This window comes from Phoca vitulina, unplaced genomic scaffold (genome assembly GCF_004348235.1).
Source record: "Phoca vitulina isolate PV1807 unplaced genomic scaffold, GSC_HSeal_1.0 scaffold1, whole genome shotgun sequence".
Taxonomy (NCBI): Eukaryota; Metazoa; Chordata; class Mammalia; order Carnivora; family Phocidae; genus Phoca; species Phoca vitulina.
This window is the reverse complement of record NW_022589704.1, coordinates 38,124,432-38,142,272: the sequence shown is the minus strand read 5'-3', so window position 1 is coordinate 38,142,272 and position 17,841 is coordinate 38,124,432. Positions and strand designations below refer to the sequence as shown.

At 35.8% G+C, this 17,841-nt stretch overlaps 1 protein-coding gene and 1 pseudogene across 1 annotated transcript in view; both read left to right on the top strand.

Annotated features, from left to right (window-relative positions):
- The window catches only part of CCDC150 (coiled-coil domain containing 150), a 76,494-nt gene that overhangs the window by 13,104 nt on the left and 45,549 nt on the right, over positions 1–17,841 (top strand). The window contains 5 exon segments of the mRNA XM_032416962.1: positions 3,515–3,631; positions 4,737–4,866; positions 7,510–7,553; positions 8,886–8,978; positions 12,986–13,093. Of these exon segments, the coding sequence (XP_032272853.1) occupies positions 3,515–3,631; positions 4,737–4,866; positions 7,510–7,553; positions 8,886–8,978; positions 12,986–13,093 (492 nt within the window).
- LOC116640218 lies at positions 14,731–17,351 on the top strand (annotated as a pseudogene).

Here is a 17,841-nt window from a genome sequence, read left to right as displayed (position 1 = left end):
TTGTGAATAAAGCTGCTATAAACATTCATATGCAGGTTTTTGTGTGGACATGTTATCTACTCATTTGGATAAATACCTAGAGCACAATTGCTGGATCATCTGGTAAGCTTTTGTTTACCTTTGTAAGAAAGTGCCAACCTGTCTTAAAAAATGGCTGTACCATTTTCCATTCATACCAACAATGAATGAGTTCCTTTTGCTCCACATTCTCATCACCATGGTGTCTTGTCAGTGTTTTGAATTTTTGCCATTCTAGTATGTGTGTAGTGGTATCTTGTTTTAATTATAATTACCTAATGATATATGATATTGAATATCTTTTTATATGCTTATTTGCCATCTGTATATCTCATTTGGTGAGGTGTCTGTTAGATCTTATGCTTATTTTGTAATTGGGTTGTTTGTTTTCTTATGTTGAGTTTTAAGAGTTCTTTGTATATTTTGGATGCTAGTCCTTAATCAAATATGTGTTTTGCAATTTTTGTCTCCATTCTGTAGCTTGTTTGCAGAGCAGAAGCTTTTAATTTTAATGAAGTCCAACTTACTAATTTTTTCTTTCAGGAACTGTACTTTTGGTGTTATAAGTCATCACCAAACCCAACACACCAAGATTTTTCTCCTGTGTTATTTTTAGAAGCCTTATAGTTTTGCATTTTAAATTTAAATAAATGATACATTTCGAATTAATGACGTGAGGTCTGTAATCTAGATTCTTTGTGTGTGTGTGTGTGTGTGTATGTCCAGTTGTTTCAGCACCATTTGTTTAAAACACTATCAGTGATTACCATTTATCATTACTCTTTATTAGGAAAGTCTTAATTCTGAGTGCTGTGATAAAATCTTGAATTTTTTATTGAACCCTGTCAAGGATCCTTAGAAGGACTGTCCTTGTCAAAATGCATTTTGGTATTCAAGCAGGAAGGATGTATTAGTTTGCTAGGGCTGCAGTAACAAAGTACCACAGACTAGGTGGCTTAAACAACAGAAATTTCTTATATTTATGGAGATTTGAAGTCCAAGATCAAGATGTCAGCAGGTTTTTTTCTCCTGAGGCTTCTCTACTTGACTTGCAGATGGCTGCCTTCACATGGTCCTCACGTGGTCTTTGCTTTGTGTGTTGCACATCCCTGGTATCTTCATGTATCTCCGTTTCCTTCTCTTATAAGGACACCATTTGGGTTGGGTTAGGACCCACCCTAACAGCATCCTTACAGTTTATCACCTCTTTAAAGGCCCTATCTCCAAATACAGTCATATTTTGAGATACTGGGGTTAGAGCTTCAGCATAATATTTTTGGGGAATACAATTCAGTCCATATCAGGGGGCCGTATAAAGACAGAATAAATGTGGTATACATCTTCCTAAGAGGTAAGAAATATATGTAGAATCTGGTTCTGATAGACATAAAACTGGTTGCTTTTAATAATACTTCAGAATTAATACCTCAGTAGTATAATTATCAAATAAAGATCCCTCTATAAAGGACTTAAATAGTATCTCGAGTACATTATACTATATAATTTGATCCAGAGCTTAGAAAAATATAGTAAGCTACAAAGTAATTATAATCTGATGGGGCGCCTGGGTGGCTCAGTCGTTAAGCATCTGCCTTCGGCTCAGGTCATGATCCCAGGGTCCTGGGATCGAGCCCCACGTTGGGCTCCCTGCTCAGCGGGAAGCCTGCTTCTCCCTCTCCCACTCCCCCTGCTTGTGTTCCCTCTCTCACTGTCTCTCTCTGTCAAATAAATAAATAAAATATTTAAAAAAAAAATTATAATCTGATAGTATAGTTAGTATTAGATTATTAATACAGCCAAAAGTAAAAACTGTGGTTCATCCTTAAATAAGATTGTAATACTTATAATGATGAGGAAGGATGAGGAAGGAATTTCTAAACTTGAAATGAAGGAATAGAATTATAAAAGGTTCAATAGATTTGAACACATAAGAATTAAAAATCCTACATGTAAAGAAAAGGGGGGCAAAAAGCAAAACTAGTAAAACCTAGCAAAACTAGATAGAGTTAACAATCTTTCCTTTTAAAGAACTTAAAATTGACTAAAAACAAAAAACAAAAACCCCAAAAAAGTGGTCAACTAACATTTCAAAAAATATATAATAGCTCAGAAAATATACAGAGCTAATAACCATATGAGAAAATGTTTAATCTCACTGGTAACCAAAGAAATGAAAAGCTGTCAAGGTGTTATTTTTAATTTATTAGATTAGCAAAGATTTAAGAAAACAACAATACATAGTACTGATGGGATTTATTCTAATACTACTGATAGGCTAAAATTGGAAGGAAAATTATATATCAAATTTATCAAAAGTCTAAACATTATTAAACCTTTAACCTAATGATTCCTCTTGTAGGAATCTATCCTAAGGAAATAGAAATGCAAAGAAAGATTTATTCATAGGCATTGTTCAGCAGAACAATATTTAGAATAGTGAAAAACTGGAAAAACCTAAATGTTTGTTATTAGGAGTATGATTAAGAATATTACAGAACATTTGCAAAATGGGCTGTCACGTAAGTTTCATGCCGACACACTTTCCATGTCTTTCAACTTTTTAAAAAGTTTTTCAACATAAAATAAATCATCCATAGAGAAAACACATGTAAAACATATGTACAATTTAGGAAAAGAGCTATAAAGTGTACTCTTAGGTCATCTTCACTGGGGCTTAAAAAGCAGAATTTCTTTCAACTTAACATCATTTCATAAAAGGAATAGCATTCTGCAATTCCCATGTAAGTTTGAAAGGATCTCTTTACCTCATGAGAAAAGAGATTCTTTTTTATATCTTTATCTAACTCATCATCATGTATTGAGAGAAACAAGGTTAGTGTACCCCAATTCTTGAGTGGTAGTTTTATCCACTACTTAACAGTTACTTCATTGTTTCTTTAGACCTTTAAATTCCAAAACAGAATTGGAACAGCTTTCAAGGGTATGTTTATAATCCTATGGGATAAAAAATATTTTAAAAAGGGAGATGAAGTAATCAAATATGGAAAAAAAGTTAAAAGTGAAAGTCAGAAAATTCAGAAAGTATGTATATACTAAGGTGTGATGTTAGTGTTTTTCAACCTTCTTTTTGACAAGTCTACTGAGACATACATTTTATACTGTAACACCATACATAAATAATATACACAAACATTTCATGAAGCCTTACTTATGCTTCTTTATTACATGCTCTGTGCTCTGATAATTTTTTTTCCCCTTTTGAAAGTGCTGCTTGCAACTTACTAATACATCTTGACCCACAATTTGGAAAAAAGACTTACACAATGGGAAGACAAGGGCAACAGATTTGACTCTTCATTTCTTAGTAGTTTATCCCTTAGGGAGAAACACAAGCTTGTTTCTGAGTAGTCATTAATGAATGAAAAATGTTTGGGAGTGAGATGGCATGTCTGGTAAACTTTTCATGGTGAGTTTGATCTTTGGCAAACTGCTGTGATGTTCCCTTGGTCTTGCCTAACTGCAATTTGTTCTGTAGCTAAGGAGACAACTATCTCAGGAGAAGCACCTGAAGGAATCTCTTGAGAAATCTGCATCAGCCATGCTGTTCAAAATACAAGAAATGGAATCAACAGTGGAGGTGGAACGGAAACAGGTAGATTTTTCTCTTCTTATGTCAAGGAAGTGAAACCAAAAAGAAAGCTGATATTTTACCTGTAAGTCTTTAGTTTTGCTAACTTTCTCTAGATTTATTAAATTTTTGCCTGTAGCATTATTTGAAATACCTACATGTAAATTAGACTATTCAGTTCTAAGTATTCAAGGCAATTAGTAGTTCCAAATTCTAATACCTGTATTTGGATTACATAATCTTTATTTTAACCAATGGCTGTCCTTCATAATAAAATTATAAAAAAGATTTTACTTAAGGAATTTGTTTTGTTTTTTTTAAATATTTTATTTATTTATTTGACAGAGACAGACAGCGAGAGAGGAAACACAAGCAGAGGGAGTGGGAGAGGGAGAAGCAGGTTTCCCACCAAGCGGGGAGCCCGATGCGGGGCTCAATCCCAGGGTCATGACCTGAGCCAAAAGCAGCTGCTTAACTGCCTGAGCCACCCAGGCGCCCCCCCCCCCACTTTTTTATTTTTTAAAGATTTTTTAAATTTATACAACTGCTGTTTTTAACCTCTTTCCATTTTTTTTTAAAGATCTTATTTATTAGAAAGAGAGCACAAGCAGGGGTAGCAGCAGAGGGAGAAGGAGAAGCAGGCTCCCCACTGAGCAGGGAGCCCGATGCGGGACTCGATCCCAGGACCCTGGGATCATGACCTGAGCCAAAGGCAGCCACTTAACCTACTGAGTCACCCAGGTGCCCTTACTTATGGAATTTGTAAATGATCCTTTATTGCTATAACTTGCACTACCAATATAGTGGCTACTAGCCACATATGGCTGTTTAAATTTAAATTAGTTAAAATTAAGTAAAATTAAAAATTCAATTTCTCACCCACTCTGGCCACACTTCAGGTGCTCAGCAGTTACTTGTGCCTGATGCATGTTGTGTTGGAGAGTGTACAGAAAGTTCTGTCGGACAGCCCTACTGTAAGACACTGTACCCTGCTGAAATCTTTAACATAGAAACTCCCCTTCTCCCTCCAGTGATGTTAAGATCAGAAAATCTGCCTCACACGTGTGCTCGAAGGTAGTTTGGTAGAAATCTTTACCTTACAGAAAGGAGTTTTTCTTACACATTTCAGGTGCAGATCTTGCAGCAAAACTGCATTGCCCTACGCAGGTCTATGCAGACCACACAAGAATTACTGGTGCAGGAGCAACAGAAAAAAGGAGATTTGGAGACTTCTATCTCACAGCTCAAGTCTGACCTAAGTATGAAAATAGATGCTAGAAATTACATTTCTGTTAGTTTTTTTGAGATTTCATGCAAAAACTCTTAAGATCTGAAATTCTTGAAGAGGCCATTGTTACTGAGATTTACCACAGGACGAAATGTAAAAAATTGTTGATTGCCTTTTTGTCTGTGGCACTGGAAAAAAAAAAAAGGTAATAAAATAGAATTTGATCCTCTGTAAACTATTCTGTATTTAAATTTTTTCTCAGGTTTATTTAAGTGTTCGTGGACTTGGGAACATTGGATTTCTAGAAATCTAGATTGAATATTGGATAATAGAACATTAATAAGGAAATAAGTCCTTTAATAGTTGCTAACCTGATTCTAACCATTTATCATGTCAGACTCCCATTTTTCAGGTTGCCATCCTATTGACCTGTATTTGTAGCAATGGGTGGTTGTAAGTTACCTTAGAGCTTAATGTCCTCATTTTACAGATGAGTAAACAGAGTCCTTATAGGTGATTGAGTTAGGAAAATGGATGAGTCTAGTCGTGATCCCGTGTTGTTCAGTCACGGTTCTTCCAACCCATCAGCCTTGTCGTATTTACTGTTGTTAATACGTAATTGTAAAGCAGTTTCAGCCAGTATCAAGTTTAGGGATCACAGTGCAGTGCTTCACATGAGCAACACTTCCTGGTTTACATAGAGCTTTCACATAAACGATCTCACGTAACACGCTACACTATCCATACTTCCCAAAGGTAAAGCGATGCCTGAGCCTATATCTTCTACCTCCAGTGTTCCTGCCAGTGTGCCTTCTATGCTCTCTGGCTGTAGTGAGAGCAGGGAATACCAAAAGGGAAATGAAAATTATAAAAAGCATGGAACAAAGAGTAATCTGTTCAGTGTTTTGTTCTGCTTTTAACAGAAAGTACTGTTTTTCCTTATAGTTGTTGAGTAGTGAATTAATTATCTGTGGAGTTCTCACTGATAATGCCCCAAGATAATTTTCCATCTTCCTGGGATTGTGTGGCTACAAAAAATACTTATTATATTTTATGGGGCTGCCACATTATCTCATTTGACCTTACAACCTTGTGAGCAAGATAAGAAAATATACCCCATTCTATAGAAGAATAAAAAGGTCTGTATCCAAGGACCTATGGCAAATAGGATAGCTGGGACTAAAACACAGATCTTTCTACTATAGTAGTAATTTTTTTCAATGTCACTTTCTGATTGGATTAATGCTTTAGTTTTGAATTTTGTAAAGAATATATGGAAGACTATTTAAAAGATGAAAATTACACAACATTTATTAAAACTAACACGAGGAAAAGGAAGCCTGTCTGAATACCAACTATATGCTTCATATTGAATAAAAGACTCTTTACATGCATGCAATTTGATTACTTTAAGGTACAACAGTTAGGCTAACTAGGTTAATAAAAGAAATGCCTCTAGATATTTGCTTTAATGAATTTAAAAATGTAATTATTAGCAATAAACTTTTATACACACACACTAAGGTGATGAAATTGTTCTCCCAAGTAAGATAAACACTCCCCTTTCATTCTTACTTTGATTACTGGAATTTTTAGAATAGATCATATAATTATCTTTTTATCCTTCACATAATTTAAATTAGCATTTACTGTATTTGAAATGAGTCTTGGACTTATATATTCAAAAAGTATAGTTTTTCTGACTATATCCTACATAAAATGTGAGTTTTTATGTGTTTTGTAATTTTCTGGCTTTAGAATATTTAAGTGAAACAAAACTAATAAATCTTTATGCATTTTTCATGAAGCCAAAACGTTACTGTCAGAAAAGTTTACTTTGGGCTATTGGTATACAATGCCAAACTGTTCCCGTTTCTATCTTTGGTTTTATTTTCACTGTATATACTCTCTGGGTGGTTTCAGATCTTTTTTTTTTCCCACATAAAATCATCTTCCTGAGCTCCAGATGGTATCTTACTGCCAACTAAACATCTATATATGGATGCCTTACAGATACCTCAAAACACACGGTGAATACTTAAATATTGCAATCATTCTTACTCATTCTGTCCCCCGAACCTGCTCCTTGTCCTGTGTTTCCTATTTAGTTGAAGAGTCTGCCACCCACTCCATTGCTTAAATCTGGACACTAGATACTCTCCTTGACTCATCTATTGCCTTTACCCCAGCAGCCAGCCGCCAAGTCCTGACAGTTCTCCCTTCTTGTTATTTCTGGAGCGTGTTTTCCTTTGCATCTTCATTGTCCTTCCCTTAGAGCCAGCTTTCATTGTTTTATACTTTGGTTACTGCACAGCTACTAAACTGATATCCTCTTCCTTATTGAGCCTCTGTTAGAGTGTTCTCTCTAACAAAAAGCTTTTGATCAGGTGCCTCTCCACTTTAAAATCCCTCAGACGTATCAACCTCTATGCCTGGAGTAAAATATGACCTCATTGACAATTGCACATGACTGTGGACTATTTTCTTGATAATTTCATGACTTAATTTCCAGTCTATAAACATATGGTAGAAATATTTGCGTTCTCCTTATTTACACAACATACAGACTGGGGAAAAAAAGAAAGCAAGCTGCTCCAGGAGATGATACTGTGTGATTTCAATGTCGCTGTAGTAAGTTATTATTACCATAGTTACGTGGACTCTTTGTTTTTAGTTTCTAGAGATGAGCTCATTTCCAAGTTGGTTGAAGAAAATAAGGTAAGTTTTGAGGTTGTAAAGTTCAGAGATGTTCTTTCCTCTCTCACTGAGTAGTATTTCCTCACTCGTGTTGGTTTACAATTGTTCTGATTCTCCTGAAGTCTTTATTAGAAAAAAGTTGCAGTGTAAGTGAGTTGTATATTCAGACCTATTGTCAACTGGGTATTAGGAAATCATTTCATGCAGGTTATTGCGGTTTGATAAAAAGATGAATTAGCAAAAATTATGAGACTAATTTGCATTTTATCTTTATTGCAAAATAATTGTTATAAAAAAGTTTTTTATGAAATATAAGAAATATTAACTACTTTTTGGTAGCGATGGTTGCACAACAATGTGAATATACTTAATGCCACTGAAATTAACACTTAAATATTCTTAAGTAAACTGTACATGTAAAAATGATTAAAATGGGAAATTTTATGTTATTTATATTTTACCACAATAAAAAATGAAAAAAAGAACTATTACCACATTTATATCTTAATACATTTCTAAATCAACCTTAATGTGTAGATCCTGTTTGGAATAATTTTTCTGGGTTCTATCTCATCCTGTAGTAGGTGATGTTTACGTTAAGCCTTGAGATGCTTCTCCTGGAAAAATAGAAGAGAGGTCCTCTCTCCATAGGGAGAGGACTTGCACTTTGCCCTTCCCCATTTCAATAACTACCTGTTAGGGAAAGCCTAACCCACAACTCACATCCCTGTCACCTGTTTGTTTGTTTGTTTTGTTTTTAGAGCAAAGGTATTTTCTTTTGCTCCACACCCAGGTATTCCTTGATGAAAACATGTTCACGTACTTAAAACTTTAAAAGATCTTTGAATGTGTTTCTTTGAAATCACAAAAGATCTTAACTGCTTAGGGAAAATAATGTGTTTATAATATAAACTAACAAATATTCGTCTTAGCAGAACTTTCTTGACTTGAGGATGCTAATTAAATATTTACAGTATGGTTTTAGGCAAATTCTTTCCAGTTTGAAACTCCATATGAGAACATTTTTAATAAACAATTTTATAATTATTTAAAAAGAGAAGTTTCAGAGTTGAAGATATCAAGATTTTTAAAAATTCTTTACAAGACACTTACCTATATATATCATTAGTACTAGAGCACTGGGTGTTATATGCAACTAATGAATCTTTGAACACAACATCAAAAACTAATTATGTACTATATGTTGACTAATTGAACATAATAAAAAAAAAGAAAAAAAGAACTTGAACTCATAGTAGCCAAAATACAGAACAGGTATTTTGATAGAGATATTCGTAATAGCTCTTACATGTAAAAAAAGGAGAGAACTTATTATTGTTTTTGCTCTTATAGAATGTGGAGAGGTCTTTCAACAAGGAACATGAAGAAAATGCATTTTTGAGGTCTGAAATAGTATCCCTTCATGAAACATCAGAAAAAGCACAGGTAGATCTTATCATTTCTATAGTTTTTAGATGTTACTTTATTTTGTTTAAATAAGGAACCAAGAACAAATTAATCCTGATTATATTAATTCATACCATCATGATAGGTATAATTGGCATATAATATTATATTTCAGGTGTACAACATAATGAGTCAGTATTTGTATACATTGCAAAATGATTCTAGTTAACATCCATCACTATATATAGTTAAAAATTTTTTTTTCTTGTGATGAGTACTTTTAAGATTCACTCTCTTAACAACTTTCAAATATGCAATACAGTGTTATTAACTATAGTCATCATGCTGTACAGTATATCCCCATGACTCATTCATTTTCTAACGAGAAGTTTATACCTTTTGACCCCTGTCACCACTTTCTCCCATCCCTTATACCTCCTCCCTCTGGCACCCACCTGTGTGAACTTGGTATTTTGTTTTTTGTTTTTTTAAGATTCCACATATAAGTGAGATTATATGGTGTTTTCTTCCTCTGGTTGACATATTTCATTTAGTATGCATTCAAGGTCCATCCATGTTGTTGCAAATGGCAAGAGTAAATTCTTTTTTGTGGCTGAATAATATCTGTATCTATCTATATACACACACTTACCACATTTTCTTTATCCGTTCATCTATCGATGGACACTTAGGTCATTTCCTCATCTTGTCTATTGTAAATAATGCTGCAGTGAATGTAGGGTTGCAGTTATCTTTTTGAATTAGTATTTTTGTTTTCTTCAGAAGAATACCCTGAAGTGGAATTGCTGGGTCATATGGTGGTTCTAGTTTTAACTTTTTGAGAAACCTCGGTACTGTTTTCCACAGTGGCTGTATCAGTTTACATTCCCTTCAGCAGTGCCCAAGGATTCCTTTTTCTCCACATCCTCTCCAATACTTGTTATTTCTTGTCTTTTTGGTAATCACCATTCTCATAGGTGTGAGGTGATATCTCATTGTGGTTTTGATTTGCATTTCCCTGATGATTAGTGATGTTGAACATCTTTTCATGTACCTGTTGGCCATCTGTATGTCTGCTTTGAAAAATGTCTGTTCAGCTCTTTGGCCCATTTTTTGATCAGATTTTTTTAAAGCTACTGAGTTGTATAGGTTCTTTATATATTTTGGATATTAATCCCTTATTAGACATATGATATTGATGTATGATTGCCAATATTTTCTCCCATTCGGTAGGTTGCCTTCTCATTTTGTTGATGGAAGTTTCCTTTGCTGTGCAGAAGCTTTTTAGTTTGATATAGTCCCACTTGTTTATTTTTGCTTTTGGTGTGAGACCAAGAAAATTACCTATGTTTTTTCCTAGAAGTTTTATGGTTTCAGGTCTTATGTTCAAGTCTTTGATCCATTTTGAATTAATTTTTATGTATGGTACAAGATAGTGGTCTAGTTTCATTCTTTTGCATGTGCCTGTACAGTTTTTCCAACACCATTTATTGACGAAATTGTCCTTTCCCCATCACAAAAAGCACAGGTAAATCTTCCCATTTTTGTGTTTACATGTTACATAATTTTGTTCAATTAAAAAACCAAGAACGAAGATTGATTCTTTTTTTTTTTTTTTTTTTTAAAGATTTTATTTATTTATTTGAGAGAGAGAATGAGAGACAGAGAGCATGAGAGGGAGGAGGGTCAGAGGGAGAAGCAGACTCCCTGCCGAGCAGGGAGCCCGATGCGGGACTCGATCCCGGGACTCCAGGATCATGACCTGAGCCGAAGGCAGTCACTTAACCAACTGAGCCACCCAGGTGCCCCGAAGATTGATTCTAATTGTATAAATTCATACCATTGCCATCATCCAAATTTTTTATTTTCATAAAATCTATTTCATCTATGAACCATTATCACATTAACTACATTTCCCATTTCACCAAATCTCCTATGACACATAAGTATATGAGATACACTGCTAAATCATGCACTAATTTACATTTTGTCTTTGTTTGCTTTATAATTTACTCGTTAAATATATAACTTTCATCTACACCTATGAACTAAGCAGTTCAGTGCCACTGGGTATGCTTACACTTTCATAACAAACAGCACAGTAGGAACATAAGTGCTTGCCAGATTTTAGAGTTATGTGTAAATATTTCCTGTGGGATGGTGGTTGCCAAATTTAGCTGATGTTATTTATGTGTGTGTGTGTGTGTGTGTGTGTGTGTGTGTGTGTGTGTGTATGCAGGCAAACAAGTTATTTCTCATAGGGTCAGTGAAATGGTATTAATCACTTAAAAGAACTTTTTGTTAGTACAATTTGATTACTTCAGTGTTGGGATCATAATGTTGCTGTGCTTTCTTTATGATAAAGAAAATAGAAAATAAATGTGTGGGGTGCCTTGGTGGCTCAGTCATTAAGCGTCTGCCTTCGGCTCAGGTCATGATCTTAGGGTCCTGGGATCGAGCCCCACATCGGGCTCCCTGCTCCGCGGGAAGCATGCTTCTTCCTCTCCTACTCCCCCTGCTTGTGTTCCCTCTCTCGCTATGTCTCTCTCTGTCAAATAAATAAATAAAATCTAAAAAAAAAAAATGTGTTATTTTATAAAATAATATAATGAAAATTACTACTCTTGCTATGGTAGTAGTAATTAACATTTACCAAACCCATTCTATGTTCCAGGCATAATTGTAAGCACCTTATGTTACTAACAAATTGTAATGCTTGTAATAGCACTACTATAGAAACTTATTATTCTCATTTTAATGATAAGGAAGTTGATATACAGAGAAGTTCAATAACATAGGTAATAAATGGCAGAGTTAGAATTTGAGCTTAGGCATTCTGGCTCCAAAGAAAATTATTCTTTTCAAGGATCAACAGTTCATCTCTGTCTTACCTCTAGGTATTCCTTGGTGAATAGTTTGTACATCTGGTTATAATTTTAAAATGCTCTGAATGTGTTCCTTACTTCTTTACTATACTACCACTTATGCTTCCCAGATAGTTTTTCATTTCTTTACTTTCTTGTTATCATTTTTTGAGTGTTTTTTTTTTAATTGATCCTATAGAGTTATTTGTCCCCATCCTTGAAGAACTTGTTCATTAAAAGATAAGATCTGGGGTGCCTGGGTGGCTCAGTCGTTAAGCGTCTGCCTTCAGCTTGGGTCATGATCCCAGGGTCCTGGGATCGAGCCCCACCATCGGGCTCCCTGCTCAGTGGGGAGCCTGCTTCTCCCTCTCCCACTCCCCCTGCTTGTGCTCTCTCTCTCTCGCTGTCTCTCTCTGTCAAATAAATAAAATCTTTAAAAAACAATAATAAAATAAAAGATAAGATCCTTTGGGTGCCTGGGTGGTTCATTCTGTTGAGTGTCTGACTCTTGATCTTAGCTCAGGTCTTGATCTCAGGGTCATGAGTTCAAGCCCTCTATTGGGCTTAAACCTAAAAAAAAAAAAAATCCTTGACAAATACACTTTGCAAAAATAACTGATAAATAAGATAAATGTTTTCCTCAGGAATAAAAATTTCAAATATCAAAAAGACAACAGAATTATCTGATAAATTTGTTGCACAAAAGACTTTTGTTTTGGATGATCTGTCTTGTGAAAAGGTACAATTATCTATATTTTGCTTTTATGGATACTGTAATTGGTGGTAAAAGAGCTTAGACAGTTTGTATTATTAGCTAAACAATTATGAATGCTCATCTCATTTTGGGAATGAATTTCTGTAATATTGGCTAGGCATCTACATTGTAAAGTCCATTCCATATATATCTTGCTCTGTCTCACAAGTGTTCAAAATTGTGAACAGGAGATCAGTAAACTGTTGAATGCTTCAGTTCCTCCACCAGATGAACATTTTGATTTAGAATTATGTGGGGTGTTGACTCCAAATATTTGAAAGTATTACCTAATGAAATATCAGTTGGAGATAAGTTAAATAAATTAGGTTCACATACAGAGTGAAATACTACACCATCATTAAAAATATGGTAAGTAAAAATAATTATTTACTGGAGAGATCTATGACTTGCTGTACATATCATCTTAGGTTTCGAATGACCAGCTGACTAGAAAGTGTTCAGAGCTGAACAGCATGCTTGAGACTCTTAGTATGGAAAATGCCAGAATTATTGCCAACCATCAAGCCATTCTGCAGGTATTCATTTAATACTAGTCAATTTCTGATAGAATCACAAGAAGACTCCTTGGCTAAGAAATTAGGAAATGTGTATGACCAAGTGGGTAAATAAAATACTTTAACAGTTCCAAGAAATTTACTGAATTATTTTTTCATTAGTGGTTTTCACTTTTCATCAGGGGGCCATTTAGCCTTATACTCAGTCCTTTCTAAATGGTTTCTTCTCAAATACCATTACTTTAAGAAAAGTAATTACCTGTTCCAAATACCATTTCCTCAAACACCTGTGGTTTCCCATTTTGCTTATGCCATTTCGTCTACTGAGAATGGTCTTTATTTCATCTTCAACTATTTGAAATTCTGTTCATTCTTTAGGACTCAAATTCATCAGGAAGCTTGCTCACTCAAACAAGAGGGAATGAGTTTTCTCTGTTAACTCCTACTCCTAGGACATTAAACAGACTCTCATAATAATAGTTCTCACTTTTTTGGGAGCATACTATATACCATGCATTATACTAATGATTTTACATATATTATCTCCTTTAATTCTAGCAGCCAGTATGTAAAGGGATATTTATTATCCTCATCTTATAAATAAGGAAAATGAGGTTTAGAGAAGTATATCAACTTGCCTGAAGTCACATACCTAGTAAGGGGTAGAGCTGGATTGAAACCAAGGTCTGACTGCAGAGTCAGTGCTTTTAATTGTTACATTATGCTGCCTCTCTATTTTGCATTCTGTAGCAGTTTATATGCATGGCTCATTTCCTGGATAACATTGTGAGCTTCCTAGAACTGGGGGCATCATCTTATACATCTTTGCTATTTCCCATAGTGCTTCCCACTGCACATAACAGATAATAAATATTTTTCATTAATTCAACAAGCACTTAGTGTTTACTCTGTGCAGGTATGATGCTAGGTCTAGATGGGATTATAGTGGTAAACAAGACAAAATCTCTACTTTCATGGACTAACAATTTAATAGAATAATGTGACATGTAATTCACACTGTTACAAACATTTTTTAACTTTGAAATGTTACACAAATGGGATTTTATTTTCCAAAGGTGTGCAGGTTTGCTTTGCAATCAAGTATTAAGATAAAAGTGTTTTAAAATATGTTTACAGAATTGTTAATATGTACTATACTTGCAAAAGCTTTATAAATTGTAGGTAGAAGGGATGTGTCTAAAAATGTTATGTTTTGAGAAGTCCAAAATGGTGAGCCAGAGGAAATAAATTATACAAAACAATTACAGGCATACGTTGTTTTATTGTGCTTTGCAGATAATTGCATTTTTTACAACTTGAAGGTTTGTGGTAATCCTGCATCTAGTAGGTCTGTTGGTGCCATTTGTTAACAGCATTTGCTCATTTTGTGTCTGTCACATTTTGGTACTTCTCACGGCATTTCAAACTTTTTCATCATTATTTTTGTTCTGGTGATCTGTGATCAGTGATCTTTGATGTATTATTGTAATTGTTTTGAGGCACGACAAATCATGCCCATTTAAGATGGTAAGCTTAAAAAATGTTGTGTGTGTTCTGGCTGCTTTGACTGGCTTTTCCCCATACTTCTCCCTCTTCTTAGACCTCCTATTTCCTGAGACCCAACAATATTGAAATTAGGCCAGTTAATAACCCCTACAATGGTCTCTAAGTGTTCACATGAAAGGAAGTGTTTCACATCTCTTATTATAAATCAAAAACTAGAAATGATTAAGCTTAGTGAAGAAGGCATGTCAAAAGCCAAGATAGGCCTCTTGCACCAAACATTTAGCCAAGTTGTGAAGGCAAAGGAAAAGCTGTTGAAGGAAATTAAAAATGCTACTCCAGTGAACACATGAATGATGAGAAAGTGAAACAGCCTTATTGCTGATACGGAGAAAGTTTTAGTAATCTGGATAGAAGATCAGTCCATCTACAACATTCCCTTAGACCAAAGCTGAATCCAGAGCAAGACCCTTACTCTCTTCAATTCCATGAAGGCTGAGAGAGGTGAGGAAGCTGCAGAAGAAGAGTTGGAAGCTAGCAGGGTAGTTCATGAGGTTTAAGGACAGAAGCCATCTCCATAACATAAAAGTGCGAGGTGAAGCAAGTGCTGATGTAGAAGCTGCAGCAAGTTCTCCAGAAGATCAAGAGGATAATTAATGAAGGTGGCTACATTAAACAACAGATGCCATTGAAAGATGCCTTTAGGATTTTCATAGCTAGAGAGGAAGTCAGTGCCTGGCTTCAAAACAGGCTCTTTGTTGTTGTTTTTTTTCCTCCCACTCAATGTAAGGGAAACTTTATTGAAGCTACAGGCCACGGGGCTCGGGCAGGAGGCTGCCCTGTGGGCGAAGGAAAAGCTGATGGAAGGGCCTTAGTTGACCATCCTCTTGGGGCACAGGTTGTTGGTGTGACTGCGCTTCTTGCAGCAATTGACAGCACGGGGCTGCAGGCAAGCATGACACTTGGAGCAGGTAATCATGTCCCAGTTGTGACAGGGTGAGCTAGAGGAGGGAAGGTTCGATGATGTGATGATGCAGCCCCACAGACAAAGCACCCATTACAGGGTGAACTCTTTCTGGATATTGTAGTCTCAGAGAGTGCAGCCATCCTCTAACTGCCTGCAAAAATCAGATACTGCTAGTTGGGGGATGCATTCCTTGTCTTGGACTTTGGCTTTGACTTTTTTTTTCTTTTTTTTTTTTTTAGAGCAGGGAAAGAGAGGGAGAGAGAGAGAATCCTTTTTTGTTTTTTTTTTAAGATTTTATCTGTTAGCGAGTGAGAGCAGGAACGAGGGGAGGGGCAGAGGAAGAGGGAGAAGCAGACTCCCTGCTGAGCAGGGAGCCCAACGTGGGGTGTCATCCTGGGACTCCAGGATCATGACCTGAGCTAAAGGCAGACACTTAGCTGACTGAGCCACCCAGGCATCCCAGAGAGAGAGATTCTTAAGCAGGCTCCACGCTCAGCGCAGAGCCCTGAGCTGGGCCTCAGTCTCACGACCCTGAGATCATGACTTGAGTTGAAATCAAGAATCAGACACTTAACCAACTGAGCCACCAAGGCACCCCTTGGCTTTGACGTTCTAAATGGTGTCACTGGGCACAATCTATAGGGTCAGAGTGAGGGTCAGAGTCTTCACAAAAATCTGCATCTGTGCATCTGCTGCTTGGCCAACTCGTTGAAGAGAAAGAGCAAAGCTGGCTCTTTGTTTGGGGCTAATGCAGCTGGTGACTTTAAGTTGAAGCCAATGTTCCTTGACCATTCTGAAAATCCAAGACCCTTAAGAATTGTGCTAAATCTACTCTGCCTGTGCTCTATAAATGGAACAACAAAGCCTGGATGACAGCACATCTGGTTACAACATGATTTACTGAAAATTTTAAGCCCACTGTTGAGACCTAATGCTCAGAAAAAAGATTCCTTTCAAAATATTACCACTCATTGACAACGTACTTGGTCACCCAAGAGCTCTGATAGAGATGGACAAGATTAATGTTTTCATGCCTGCTAATGCAACATCTGTTCTTCAATCCATGAACCAAGGAGTAATTTCAATTTTCTAGTCTTATTATTTAAGAAATCTATTTCACAAAGCTATAGCTGCCATAGATAGTGGTTACTTGGATGGATCTGGGCAAAGGAAATTGAAAACCTTTGGAAAGGATTCACCATTCTAGATGCCTTTAAGAACATTTGTGATTCATGGTAAGAGGCCAAAACATCAACACTCACAGGAATTTTGAAGAAAGGGATTTCAACCCTCATTGATGCCCTTGAGGGCTTCAAGACTTCAGTGGAGGAAGTACTTGCTGATATAGTGGAAATCGTAAGAGAACTAGAAATAGAAGAGCTTCAAGATGTGACTGAATTGGTACAATCTCATGATAAAACCTGAATGGATGAGGAGTTGCTTTTTATGGATGAGCAAAGAAAGTGGTTTCTTAACCTACTCCTGGTGAAGATGCTGAAATGACAACAGAGCATTTAGAATATTATGTAGGCTTAGTTGATAAAGCAGCAGCAGAGTTTGAGAGGATTGACTCCCATTTTGAAGGAAGTTCTCCTGTGGATAAAATGCTGTCCAAACAGCATCACATGCTACAGAGAAATCGCTCATGAAGGGGAGAGACGATCAATGTGGCAAACTTCATTGTTGTCTTGTTTTAAGAAACTGCCACAACTACCCTAACCTTCAGCAACCACCACCCTGATAAGTCAGCAGCCATCAACACCAAGGCAAGACCCTCCACCAGCAAAAAGATTATGACTCACTGAGAACTCAGATGATGGTTAGCATTTTTTCGCAAAAAAGTATTTTTAAATTATGTACGTTGTATTTTTAAGACATAATGCTACTACACACTTAATAGACGATAACTTGTATATGCAATGGGAAACAAAAAATTATTTGACTGGCTTTATTGTACTATTCACTTTATTGTGGTGGTCTGGAAGTGAACCCACAGTATTTCCTAGGTATTGCCATATAGTCTTTCTTCTGTAACAGTATCTGAGTGCAATTTCAAATATTTTCGGAAGAATTCACACCAGATTATTAACATGATTGTCCCTGGAGAGTGAGATTATTTTAAGGAGGGGGGAGTATAAGTGAAGAGATCTTTTCACTTTATACACATTGATGTTTTTTTAAAATAAAATATGTGTCATATTGAAATTTTAAAGTATCAAAATATTCCTAGTAGAATTTTATATCTAAAAATATGTTCATGTTAAGAGTTTTATAAATTTTGCAACAGGCTGGGTAAATA